At 34.9% G+C, this 13507-nt stretch overlaps 1 protein-coding gene across 1 annotated transcript in view; it reads right to left on the reverse strand.

Annotated features, from left to right (window-relative positions):
* The window catches only part of Ush2a (usherin), a 763436-nt gene that overhangs the window by 421301 nt on the left and 328628 nt on the right, over positions 1-13507 (reverse strand). The window contains exons 22-26 of the mRNA XM_046438452.2: positions 11425-11551; positions 8708-8809; positions 6655-6834; positions 5084-5214; positions 1960-2233 (exon numbers count right to left, since the gene is read on the reverse strand). Coding sequence (XP_046294408.1) covers positions 1960-2233; positions 5084-5214; positions 6655-6834; positions 8708-8809; positions 11425-11551 — 814 coding nt within the window. The remainder of the gene's footprint in view (positions 1-1959; positions 2234-5083; positions 5215-6654; positions 6835-8707; positions 8810-11424; positions 11552-13507) is intronic.

Below are 13507 nucleotides of genomic sequence, written 5' to 3' on the forward strand. Positions count from 1 at the left end.
GTGGATTGAAAGAAATACATTAAGTGAACATGATTCATTTTAATTGCAATTGACTACCTGCAATGCTCCACCTCTGTATGGTGAATATTTTCCTTGATGTCTATATAGAGCATTCAGTTACTTATAGAGATCAGTGTCTCTCAAAGCATCTGAGTGAGAATGTTAAGAATGGGGGTCTCAAAATCTGCCTTTTAAAATAAAAGGCATGTGATTACAGTGTATCCTGAATACTACTAATAATAAGAGCTAATTTCAATTTTTTCCTGTGTTCCTGCCACCATTCTTTAATATTTTATCAGTGGCCTGAGAACCACCGATATGAATGATACTGCAATGATAAAAATTTAGTATTACCCATAAATAAAATATCTTTCAGTATCATCGACTTAGTCCTAGTGTGGGTAAAATGATTCCCCTTGGGTCTGTGTTGATGTTTTAAACTTCTGTCATTATTATCTTACAATTTCACTTTATCCAAGTCTCCAGGACAATCAATAATTATGGGTTTAGGTGTAATTCAAAAGCACAAGCCTAGATAGGTGTGTTTTTTCCCCCTAGATATAAACAGGATCAAATATCTCACTCCTACAAAGAGTTTTCAAGTTCTTTCTAACCTCAGAAACCTGAAAACCTGGAGAAGCTCTTATATGAATGTAATATTTTTAGCCGCTGTTACATCTTAAGTGCCTCGAAAATGTCATTACTGTCTTACACCCCAGTTATTCATTAACTCCTTACTACTACCCTTCTAAAAGTCTCCTTAGAGCTTGCCATATATTTTCTATTCAAAGGCATTTAAATCTTTATGTACTTACCAAATAGGCAAAGACTGCTTCATGGAAATTTTAACCATTCACGGTACATAGATTTTAAAAGACAGAGAATATTTTCTACATGAGAGCGTGCTTGGTCACACTCTAGGTATTACAGTGCTCTCTCCATTTGAGAGAGGAACAGCACCCAATGATCCCTAAATGGGAATGCTTAACTGTAATCAGGAGAACGGACAGTGACATCAAGTTGACTAGGAGACTTACTGTCTCACTGTCAGCTAAGTAGCCACCTGACCTTAGGCAAGCTATTTTTCTTTGCACTTTTCAGTTTCCTCATCTGTAAAACAGATGATACAATGAATAGCAGTGCCTAACTCATGAGCTTCTTAAGAAGAACCAACTCGCTTCTCAATCAAAGCTCTCAGAACCATGCCTGCCATATGCAATGCACTCAGACATGGCTAGCTTTTTAAGTTAATAATGTCTCAATTACCTTCAAACTTACATGAGTTAAAGTTTTGCTTTAGTTATAAATAATGCCCTTTCCTTTCTCTGATGGTTATTAATAATCAACAATATGTAAATTTCGTACAAGTGTTTGGAATTCAAATAAACCCACACATTCATGTGTTTTTTTTTTCTGCATGAAAACTGTAGTGGTGAAAGGATGTAGACAATTTGCATTTATTCAGAGAGAAAAATAAATAAATTTGCCATTATTGCTAGTTGTGCCTACCAATTTCATTTTTTAGATATGAAAATGTAGATACTTATCAGTATCCAAAAAAAAAATACTAGAACCACATGTGTTTTCATGGAAAATGTGGGAGGAAATATAGTTATAGTATTATGTATAATATGTGGAATTATAGTCACATAATAATATAAACAAAATGACATATAATATGTATATAATTACTTTTATGTATGTATATATCAATTATAGTTGTTGAGGACATGTTAGAATAAATATAATGATTATAAATCGTATGATAGCATACAGAAAACTATTTCTAGAAGTATTTCGTGGTTGTTTTTAGGACTTAAAATTCTCCATAAAAGGGAGAGGGTGCTGGTGGGTCTTACTTTGAGCCTGAGTTTATTGCCATATCTTGAAGCACAGAACCATCAAATTTGGCAGAACCAGAGCCATACCACCCTGTGGATTTCACTAGAGGGAATTTACCTTGTTCCAAACTCAACTGCCTGTAAGAGTTCCACAACTCCCGTGGGATTCCTCCCACATAGACAGGTGAATTCACCAGCAGAGGCTCAGCTCTGGAACCAGCTGAATGCTCCGTCAGCTCATTCACGCTTGCTGCTATGACAGAGCCTTTCTTTTTAACAATGACTTTATTCCACTTTCCATCACAGTAGGTCAGTCCTAGCCATAGATCCACTTGTGCAAAGGTAAGATTGGCATTTAACCGGAAGCTCAACATTCCACTCTTCAGCTCCACCTGTATTCCATATTAAAAAAGAAAATAGGTCTATACAAAGGCTGCAGAAGGGCAGTTTGGAAGAGAACAGAAGTTTAATTTCTTGAAGAAAAAGAACTTTCCCTAAAACAACTCTGTAGAAGTGTTTCACTGTATCCTAAGTAGAACTGGAGTGATATATAATAAAATACTTTGAAAGTTTACTATTAGCATGAACAATGTTGTATTGAGTACAACAAATTCATACCCAGTAATGATTGTATTTTGTGATGTGATATTATGTCCGATTAAGCTTTTTTTTTATAAAAGCATAGTTAAAAGACTAAATCCTAGGATAAGTGACTGAACAATTGAAGATAAAAGAACAGCTTGAACTATGACTCTATATTTGAGTTTTTAGAAAATGGGAAAATACTACTTCATATGTCAATTTAATTTGGGGGAAAATATAATGAGACAATAAGAAAATGAAATGTCAAGATTGATGAAGCTTATTTTAACTGGTTAGTGAACTCAATTTCAAATTTGTAAGATATATTTTGATTCAATATTTCAGCCTTATTCTAAATCTCTAACATAATTGCTTTTATGTGTATTCTTTTAGATTAATTTGACATTTCCTAATGCAAACATATCTCACTCAAATTTTCGTAGTAAAGGAAATATATTTGTATGTGTTCTTTCAAATGTCATATGATAATTTTACCTATCATGTTTTTTATTTCATTAAAAGTTCAATTAGCTACCATAGGAGAGTTAAAATATTGTGCAAATAAAAAAGACCAGGTAAAATTATGTTTTTCTATATAAATATCATATTCATGAAGTACTTCAGGTAAGCATTCATTTAATTACCCTTTATTCAATAAATGCTGAATCCCTAATTATGTTCACATACCTGCTGCTCTAAGACAAACATGGTTCCCAGGAATCACATTAATAGTAGAGGTAAACATATAGTACCAATTCAATAACTAACATATGGATGAGGTACCATGGGAACAGAGACCAGATATGCATTTTATTCCCTAGAAATCTGGGAAGATTTAAAGTAAGGTTTAAAGAAGTATGGAGCCAGATATGGTGGCACACACCTATAATCCTATCAGCTCATGAGTCTGAGACAGGGAGATGACAAGTTCAAAGCCAGCCTCAGCAATGGCAAGGTGCTAAGCAACTCAGTGAGACCATCTCTAAATAAAATACAAAATAGGGCTGGGGATATGGCTCAGAGATGCAGTGGTCGAGTGCTCCTGAGTTCAATCCCTGGTACCACCCTACTCCCCAAATATAAAAGCCTCATGGAGGGTTCTACAAGGAGGAAGGCTAACACGCACAATGGAATGGACATATGAGGTTAAAGAAAGTTACTCCTGGGTCTGGGGATATAGCTCAGTTGGTAGAGTGCTTGCTTCATATGTACAAGGTCCACCAAAAAAAAAAAAGAGAGAGGGGGGGGGGGGAGAGGGTACCCAGGGAAATAAGAGAGTATATATGTGGGTAGTACCCATCCAACAATATTTATTGTGTATGTAGTAATTGACAAGGGTTAGGCAGTAAGGACACAACTGAAGAAGAGCTGAGGTCCATGTGTTCATAGAAACCTCATTCCAGAGGAAGACACCAATAATAAACAATAGAACAATACTTGAAATCAAGCACAAATTTTAAGAAATGTCACAAATGGTTAAATTTCCATTTACCTTATTAGCAAAATTGACATATAAACTAGAAAGCAAAAACCTATGAATTGAAAATACCTTATAATCCTAAAATCACAAGACACATTTTATTGCCTATTTGCCCAGATATTAAAAATCTGAGGGTAAGATGTCCATAATTTTCTCTTATTTCCAGGTTAGTACTTGTAAAGAACTTCTCTTATAAAGACAACTTTTTTTAATTGCAGTTGGACACAATACCTTTATTTTATTTATTTATTTTTATGTGGTGCTGAGGATTGAACCTAGCACCTCACACGTACTAGGCAAGCACTTTACCACTGAGCCACAATCCCAACCCCTAAAGTCAACTTTTTAATAATAGTTATGATTGGTTGGCAATTGATTGAATTAGTAAAAGCAAGTAGAAGCAGTTATACTTGCTTAATACATTTAGATAAGTGCATAAAAATGCTCATGGCAGTTGTATTTACCATAGTAGACACATAGAAACAAACAAAGCATCACAGAAAAGAGTAGAGGTATATTGCACGGCCCTGAAAATGCATGAATGACCCAGAAACAGTATATAGACAGGAATTGCTTAGAGTATAATACCACTTTTATAAATTTCAAAAACAATATTTTCTGGAGTTTTATATGTGGTATTTAAACTATAAAATTCAAAGTAATAATAAACACACTATTCTGATTGCACATTGCCTCTGATGGGAGATAGAGAAACAAGATAGGAGAGAGCCTAACAGAAACAAAAGAACTACAATAATTTAGTTCATGGGTTGAATGGTACACTTATAAATGTTCCTTGTGTTATATCTTTATCATATGTACATAGACATAATGTGAAATATATATTAAGTATATTCTTTTGAAACTGCATCAAAAAATAATAAAAGAGATTATACTTTTCATATATTGGGAAATAAAATTGGATTTTCATAATACCTTATATATCTGTTCAGTTTAAATTAAAATTTTCACAGTACTGTCATTTTTTAAAGTGATTATAATCCTAAAGTATAAAATGTTTCACAGGACTCTAAAACTAAGAAATACTAGAGGAAAAACATGAAAATAAAAATAAAACAGTAAAAGAAATCCCGATTTGGTCTAATTCCGTCTAAAACATGGTTTATCTTGTTCAAAGTTGGGTCTGATGTTTTAAAGTAAATTTAATTAAATAACATACAGCAAGAAAATCAGATCCATTTTTATTGTAAGTGAAAAGCAGCAATCCATTCAACTGGTCTGTTCTGAACTGAAGGGAAATCTCAAAGTCCATTCCACCATGAAATATGTGTGAATAAAGTTCCAGGAACCCTTTAAAGACAAGAATATGTACATGTTAGTAGGTGTAAACAGCATCTCTAGCATTGCAAGTTTTGTAAGACTCTAGGACATACACTGTTATTGTGAAAATGTCTCAGAAAAAAATGTACAAATCATCGTTATCAAATCCCTCTTGTAATTTTACGTAAGAGGCAGAATGAACTTGAAATAGCTGTTAAGATGAAGCCATTTACTCTCTTAAAATCTTGTAATAGTCTATAGCATTTAAAGATCTTACTGTTTCATGGGAGCATTGATAATAAGTCATTGCACTAACTAAAAAAAATGGAATAATGGAATGGATGAGAAAAATGAAGCAAGTACACAATTTGTATTATATTATTCATATCACATCCTTTTCTGTTCTGAAGGCAGTTAAAAAAGCTGAATAAGTAGCCAACTTAGTTACAGATATAGAAGGCCAAGATTGGCTTTTATTTGAAGAGTAAGCAGTGTCCACCAAACCACCATGATCCAGTCCAATGGCTACTGCTCAGCCCCTTTATGGTCATCTTGGCAGAGACTGGGCCACAGCTGTGTATGTCATGAACAGTAGATCTCACCTTTTGCTGAAGCCTTTGGAGCAATGGCTCTGACATTTTACTTTCTCTCTCTCTCTCTCTCTCTCTCTCTCTCTCTCTCTCTCTTTGGCCTACCTAGCTCATTATATAGCTGACATTTTACACTTTATGAATACTGCTCATCTACATAATGAGATAAACAGGTATTTTGAATTAACCTAGTCAACAAATCTCTTTGGAAACATCTTTCAAAGTAAAACAGCATTCCTATTTTCAAACAGCTGGTTTGCAACTAGACATCTGTGACACTAACATATGGAAACAAAGAACTGTGTGGGCCACCAAAGATGTTACATGCAAATACATACTTAGGAATCTTACAATGTATATTACACATTCAGACTGGTATTATATTTCTGAGCATTATGACACAACTAGGCATTTCTGTGATACTGAGTTCATAGGAGGTCAAAGTAATCAGGAGAAATTAAATTATGCTAATCATAGAATGTACATGCTGCTATAGTTTGGATCTTGATCATGCCCCAAAGTCCCATGGGTTAAAGGGCTGTTTCCCCAGAGCAGTGCAATCCAAGGTGGCCAAAACCTTAAGAGGTGGAGTCTAGTGGAAGGTTTTTAGTCACTTGGAGGGTTCCCTTGAAGGGGACTCTGGAACCCTGGCCTCTCTTTATTCTTTGCTTCCTAATGACAGGTGAGTGGTTTTGCCCCACCAGATACTTCCACTTGTGCTGCTTCCCATGCACAGGTGCAAACATACAGGAGCAACTGACAACGGACTGGAATCTCTAAAACTGTGAGCCAAAATAAACCTTTTCCTTTTTGTCCTAATGATGGAAAACAGACTAATGCACATGATAAACAACAATCAATGTCGATTTTAGAACCTTACCTGCTCCTAGAAACTGGGCACCCTCATTTAATGAAGCAGGGCATCCCTCCCAGCTATTATACACATTGAATTGCTCTTCAGAACTCTGCCAATCCAGGGGTTCCCAAATAGCAGAGGGATTGTACTTCTTCATAAAATACACATCCTTGAGACAGCCCACAAAACTCTTTTGGATTATCTCTGCAAAAGTTGATAAGTATTAATAAAATGCACATGATGTATTTTGAAATATTCTTTTCAAGAAATTAATTCTATGTGCCATTAATATCAAAGAAATAGGCAATAGCCAATAACCCTCACCACCTATTTATTGTAAACCTCTAATAATTCATGTAAACACCACACAATCTGCTATGGTCAATAATAGCTATTATGTTTTTAACACTGGTTCAAAGCCACCAAATCTGCATAAATAGATATTTATGCAAAAAAATTGGTTTTACAGTGCTGGTAAGAATATTTCCTTTTTAAGTAACACAGAAATTACAACTTCCATAAGCCTTAAAGAGTGACATAACAATGTTTACAAGTAACTAAGGTTTGAAGGAAGTGTGACTATGAAATATATAGTTTAAAGTGTAGTTCCCACATCATCACAAATCAATTTATTATCCAAGTAAATCAATAATATGATTACACTTTTAAGAATTTGTATAACAGTGATCTTAAATTTGGAACTTTTCAGACCAAGTGGATGTTTATGAGTATATCAAATCCATGAAAACCAGAGACTAGGAGAGAAAGTGAGCAGATGAGAGTTTTAATGAGAGAAAGACAAATAGCAACAGGAAGAGAGCACATCTCAATGAGGTCACATTCCCGAAAGCTATGTCCTTCTTGGTGGATGCAAGTCTTGATCTCAGCTTTGAGTTTGTGACTTGATTCTAGGGAAAGTATTTACCAGCAAAGATCTCAAGGCCAATTTATGCCTGGTAAATGTGAGAACCTGAGTTTGATCCCTATATCAATCAATCAATCAACCAATCAATCTATTTATTTATTTATATACACAACATGAAATCAATTATTTCTAATTGGAGATATATCTTGTATGGTAGAGGAATTTGGTAGAATGGTATTCTTTTCTTTTGGTATCTGGACCTGCCATTGTCCTAAAGGCAAAAGAACAAAATTTTTTTAAAAATGCTATATATGTATGTGCATTTTAGAGAAATTTCTCTACCAGTCTAAATTAGGTAATGAAAATCCTCTCTCTGCTAGAGCATTTCCTAATAACCATACTACTCCCCAAACCTCACCAAAAGCTCTATATGCCTTTTGATCTTCTTCTCCATGATTCTATGAATACCGCCAGCCATCAACAAGTTATACTTATCTGTGTTTGAGCTTCTTTGTGACATCTATGCTATAAATTTCTAATACATATTTGTGGCGGGGAGACCACATTGTGATTCTCAATGAGGACTTGGAAAAGATCATAGAACCACTAAGGGGGGTTATTTTTCTGCCTAAGGTTCAGTTCATGTTAGTTTTAGTTAGGTATTTTTTAGAGAATGCTTTTGTTCTCTTGTCCCTAAATTAGGAAAATTGCTTTGTTAAAACCTCAATTATGGTACTTGTGGCATTTGGTTGGAGTTATCTGTTACATATCAATACCTTCTATTGTAACAAAGACCATATGTCCATCATCTATGAATAGGGATTGGTTTGGTGATGGTCAGGGAATCTTCCTCACTCTAGAGTACAAATCAGGCTTACACGTCTATATTTGCATTATTTACAATGAATTTATAATTTTAGAAAAATTCTTACATAAGTCCTAAAATAATATATATTTGAGTGAAATTAGTGTAATTCATTTCAGCAAACATTACTGAACTTCAAATTTTATACCAAGCAATGGGTACTAACAAGATAAATACAAATATGGTTTCTTTAACAAAGAAGAAGCCTAAGGTAAATTTTAGAAATATGGATGAAAAACACAACATGAGATAGCAAACAATACTTATTCACACTTTGAAGTAATGTTACATTGATTCTATTCTAAGTTTTGGTGACAACATATAATCCTATACCTTACTAAACTCACCAGGATCCTTCCTGAGGATGGTGTAACCTTGCGGCAGCCCTCCCACAAACACTCCTGTGTTATCTCCAATTATACTACTACCATTCAGAGAGGTGGAGGAACCTGCAGAAAATGAGATCAGAACCCCAACTTTAGCAGGTTAATCTATTTCTCCCAAATTAACAAGTGATAGACTTTCACCCAGCTTTGGGACACTACCCTGTTTTTATTCTTCTTCCTCTGGGTTTATTCCTACTTTTCTTCACTGATTCCCTTCCTGATGTTGAAATGACCATCTCCTTCTTTATTGGACCTCTTCCTTTCTCTACCTAGTTGGACTCCCAGCGTCCTCTAGGGGGCTGAATGGTAGACTGAAAATCAGTTCAAACTACCAAGGCCAAAGACCAGAGAGGCCTAGATCCTCAGCTGTTTCATAGTAATATTAACTCCCCATTAAGATTTTTATCTACCTCTCTCCTTCTTTGGGAGGAAAGAGAAAGTTTGTTATTTTAATTTTTGCAGATACCAACACACAAGAATTACCCCTAACTACATCTGATCCCCTGGTTTTAGATAACATCCTTAGCCAACAAATCCTGATTGTATTCCCAGTCTGGACCTCTTTTCCAAATACATAATTTTATGTCCAACAGCCTATTTGGTATCCCCACTTGGATATCCACGGATACCTAGCATATAACATGCTAAAACCTGAACTCTGAACATCTCAAACTTTCTTCTCTCACCATCTTGCACACCATCATTTTGGCCACTACATTCTTCCAGTCATGCAGGCCCCATACCTGGCAACCACGTTACATGCAGGACTAGCAATAGTCATCAAGGGCCAGATGGTATCTTTGTAGACTATTCAGCAACAAGTAGTCATAGATAAAAACATAAATGAATGGGTATAGTTATGATCTAATACACTTTTATTTATAAAAACAGGTATGAACTAATTTAGTCCACAGGTTGTAGTTTGTGAGCTCTTGTTCTCCCTCAATTTCATTATCAGATCTTGTTAATTTGACATGTTCAATATAACCAGAATATGACCACTTCTTATTTTATCCACAGTGACCTCCCTGGTTTCAGTCACCATTATTTCATGCCTGAGTTAACAGAGAATTATTGTAGAAGTCTATTAATTGGTCTCCATGTCCATGTTTTTGTCCTTATTCTGAACAGAGAAGCCTTTCTCAAAATCCCCCAAAGATTTCCTTTTATGTAAAAACCCTCAAGGCCCTATATTATTTAGCCTCTGACCTCATGTCCCATCACTAATCCTTTCACTCCCCCTTTCCCAAACTGGTCGTTATTGGTCTGTGACATGCCTCCTAAGGTAGGCTCCCATCACAGGGCTCTGATATATGCTGTGCTCTTGGTTCAAAACATTCTTTCACTGGGCATTTGCCTGGGTCACTGCTTCTTCCCTTTAGGTCTCTGCTCAAATACCACCTTCTCAAAGAGGTCTTCCCTAACAGTTCTATATATTATTTAACACTCCTCCCAGCACACATGTATACCTCTAACACTGATGCTCAGACCCATAAAAACCGATACACTTTCCCTCTTACCCTGCTTGCCCTTTCTCAGGATCTATCACCACTGGATACTTGTTTAATCTTTATTTACTCTATCTTCTACCTCCAACCAACTCCCCTGCAAAATGTAAACTCTAAAAAATTCTATTTGCTCTTAGTATCCAGAGTACCTACAGTAGTGCCTGGGACATAGTAGGCGCTCAAAAAAAATTACACATATTCTAAATGAGTTAATTAAAAGCCTTCATCATTAGTCAGGTAAAATAATTCTTATAGTTACATGAGGATACTAGTGGAAGTAAGCTGGAAAGAAAAATAAAATGTGCAAAGACAGGGTATGTGTGCAAAGAATGCCGCTATCAACTGGATAAACTGAGAGAAATTATTTAACTTTTCTGAGGCTTGATTTCCTCATCTCTAAATGAAGATAACTGTTTTACTCTCTTTGCCTTCTGGAAGCCAAAGTCACACAAGTGTTATGGTTTGGATCTGAGGTGTCCCCCAAAAGCACACATGTGAGACAACACAGGAAATTTTAAAGGTGAAATGATTTGGTTTTGTAAGCATTGGCCCAAACAGTGAATTAATGCCCCAAAAGGGATTAACTGAGTAGTAACTGAAGGCAGGTAGGGCATGGCTGGAGGAGATGGGTAATTGGGCCCATGGCTTTGCAGTATATATTTATATCTGGTGAGTAGAGTCTCTCTCTGCTTCCTGATAATATCCTGAGATGCATTCCTCCACCGTACTGTTCACAAATGATGTTTCATCTCAGACCCTGAGAAATGGAGCCGGTCTTCTGTGTACTGAGACCTCTGAAACCATGAGCCCCAAAATAAATATTTTCTCCCCTAATTGTTCTGGTCAGGTCTTTTAGCCATACCAGCAAAAAAGCTGACTAAAACATGTAAGAGAACTAAAGGCCCTTGAAAATTTTAGAGAATAGGCAAGCTACAGTGACCACCAGTGATCTAGTTCTTTATTTTGCTTTAGTGAAGCCCCTCTATGAAAGAGAAACCAGTTGATAAACTTAATCATTTTAGGAATATTCAGAAGAAACTTTTGACAGCAATTTAGATGAAATTTAGTAAGATTATGGTGAGAGGAGAAACCTAGAAATACAAATAGCCAAAAATATGGCAACACCATTAGTATCAATAGAACTACTTTTATACACAAAGAAGTGCTTACCTGTGTACTTCCCATCTAGAATGATTTGGCCAAAAGCCTGATGCCTAATAGCAATTATTTCATGCCATTTGCCATCGCTATATTGTTTACCATGATCATTAGTTGTGGTAACTTCCACTGAGGATCCCTTAAGAAAATGAATGAATGAATGAATGAATGTTTCTGCAATGGTACAAAGACACTTGTTCATTTGTTGTAAACCAGTTTACAAATTTCAACATTATGATCCTGATGTAGGCAGGCATATGATTAAAACAGAACTGCACATTAAAGTTGATATCCAACATCATTCTGGTTTTCCTGTGATGTACATCTCTGGGCCACAGTGCCAAAATCTGAAAAATAAAACTTCTCTTTGGAATAGGAATCTCTTACAAAGGTACTTGAATTATGAGTATCCCATGTTCATCAGAAAGGTATTGAGTTTTATAATTTAATATTTTAGGTTTTAATTTTCATTGGTGGAACTATGAAAAAATAAGAGTTTAAAACTAATTTAGAGAGCACTGAAAATTGTTTCTAAAGATAGAGAAACGTCGGGCAAATTAGTTGCTCTTACCTTCACTGAACTATTAATAACAGGGTGGAATGAGAGTCACATTAAAAATTAGTGAGTAATTAATACATTAAACTTAAGTGTGGAGTTAAATTTAGTGCACAAAACTTTGTGGTTTAAAAATCTAGCATTTATAGCCCTAGTTAAGGTAATAATACCATAGTTAAAAATGTATCCCTACGTGGATAAGACCTACAAATGGCAGATATCGATATCGTAAAGAGAGATGAGCAAGAAGAGGCAAGAGTAAGGAAACAAAGAAAAAGAAATGAAAAACTGCCACCTTAGCAGTTTAGAGCTAAGTAAACCCTTTTTCATTAGGTTATGGTGAACACAATGGTAATCATTTTAGTCTGAGCAAATAAACAAGAGTAGAAAAGAAATTCCAACTTCATCACCAATATTATTCACTATGTATTAAAGAAAAAACAAAAATTAATCTAAAATTTCTAAACAAAAATAAATTAATTTCTTACTTAATAAAGTAGATTTACCTGGCAAAAAACAAACCTCATCCCAATAAATATTTTTTAAAGACTAAAATAAGGCTAGGTAAAATATGGCAAAATTTTTTTAATTACCCAAAATGTTTAAGTAGATCTAACAGTTGTACTGTACATTTTCCTTAAGAGATTATTGATAATTATCTGATGTAATAAAACTAAAGATTTATACAATGAAAGGTATCATGTTAACCACAGCATCTTTACTATAACATTTCTGTTGATATTTCCCTAAAATAGTTTCAGTGATATAACATGTCCATTCTACACATTTAATTGGCTCCTGTCAGGCCTCATAATGGACTTGACAACATGTATGACAAACAGAATTTCATGTTACCAAAGGTAAAAAAAAAAAAAAGAAAACCAGTTTTTAATTTCCCATGAGTGTGAGTGGGGTGCTTCTCACATAGACAATATCCCAACTTTTATAGACAACTCGGTCAGCTAGAAACATCACCATTTGGTAAGTTTATTTTCTAGTCTTGAATTTTTGTAGACTGACTTTCCTTATATTTGTTTTCTTCTACATACTCTTTTATTTTCTTCAGCCCTATTTCAACATTTTAATATTTTACAAACACACATTTCATTATCGTAGTTTAATAATTAAAACCAGAACTGGTGTCGTGCCCAATTAATGTGCCCTGGTAGCATGCCCATTAGTTTTTCCATTAGTGAATTCAACAATACTAATGGGATTACTAGCATGGGATGCTAATTGGGCGTGACATAAGAAACTGGCTTACTTCTTAGCATACTCTTGCTAATGATGAAATTAATGAGCATTTTATTAAATGCTGTCTCATCAAAGTGTACTTAGTTAGCGTTAAAATTGTTACAAACGATGCTGCATTCTAAAGATCAGGTGTCTGAATAAGTGGTTCTTCATATTTTGTTTGGCAACAATCTGAAGCATTAATACTTCTCTGTGTCAGAAATCACATTTTTTGGAGACACATCCAAGTACATAATCTATACACACAATATGCCAAACTTGCTTTTATTCATAGAATATTATTCT

The sequence above is a fragment of the Marmota monax genome, unplaced genomic scaffold (genome assembly GCF_021218885.2).
Source record: "Marmota monax isolate L192 unplaced genomic scaffold, Marmota_monax_Labrador192_F-V1.1 WCK01_AAM20220418_F8-fsc00118, whole genome shotgun sequence".
In the NCBI taxonomy this organism is placed as follows: Eukaryota; Metazoa; Chordata; class Mammalia; order Rodentia; family Sciuridae; genus Marmota; species Marmota monax.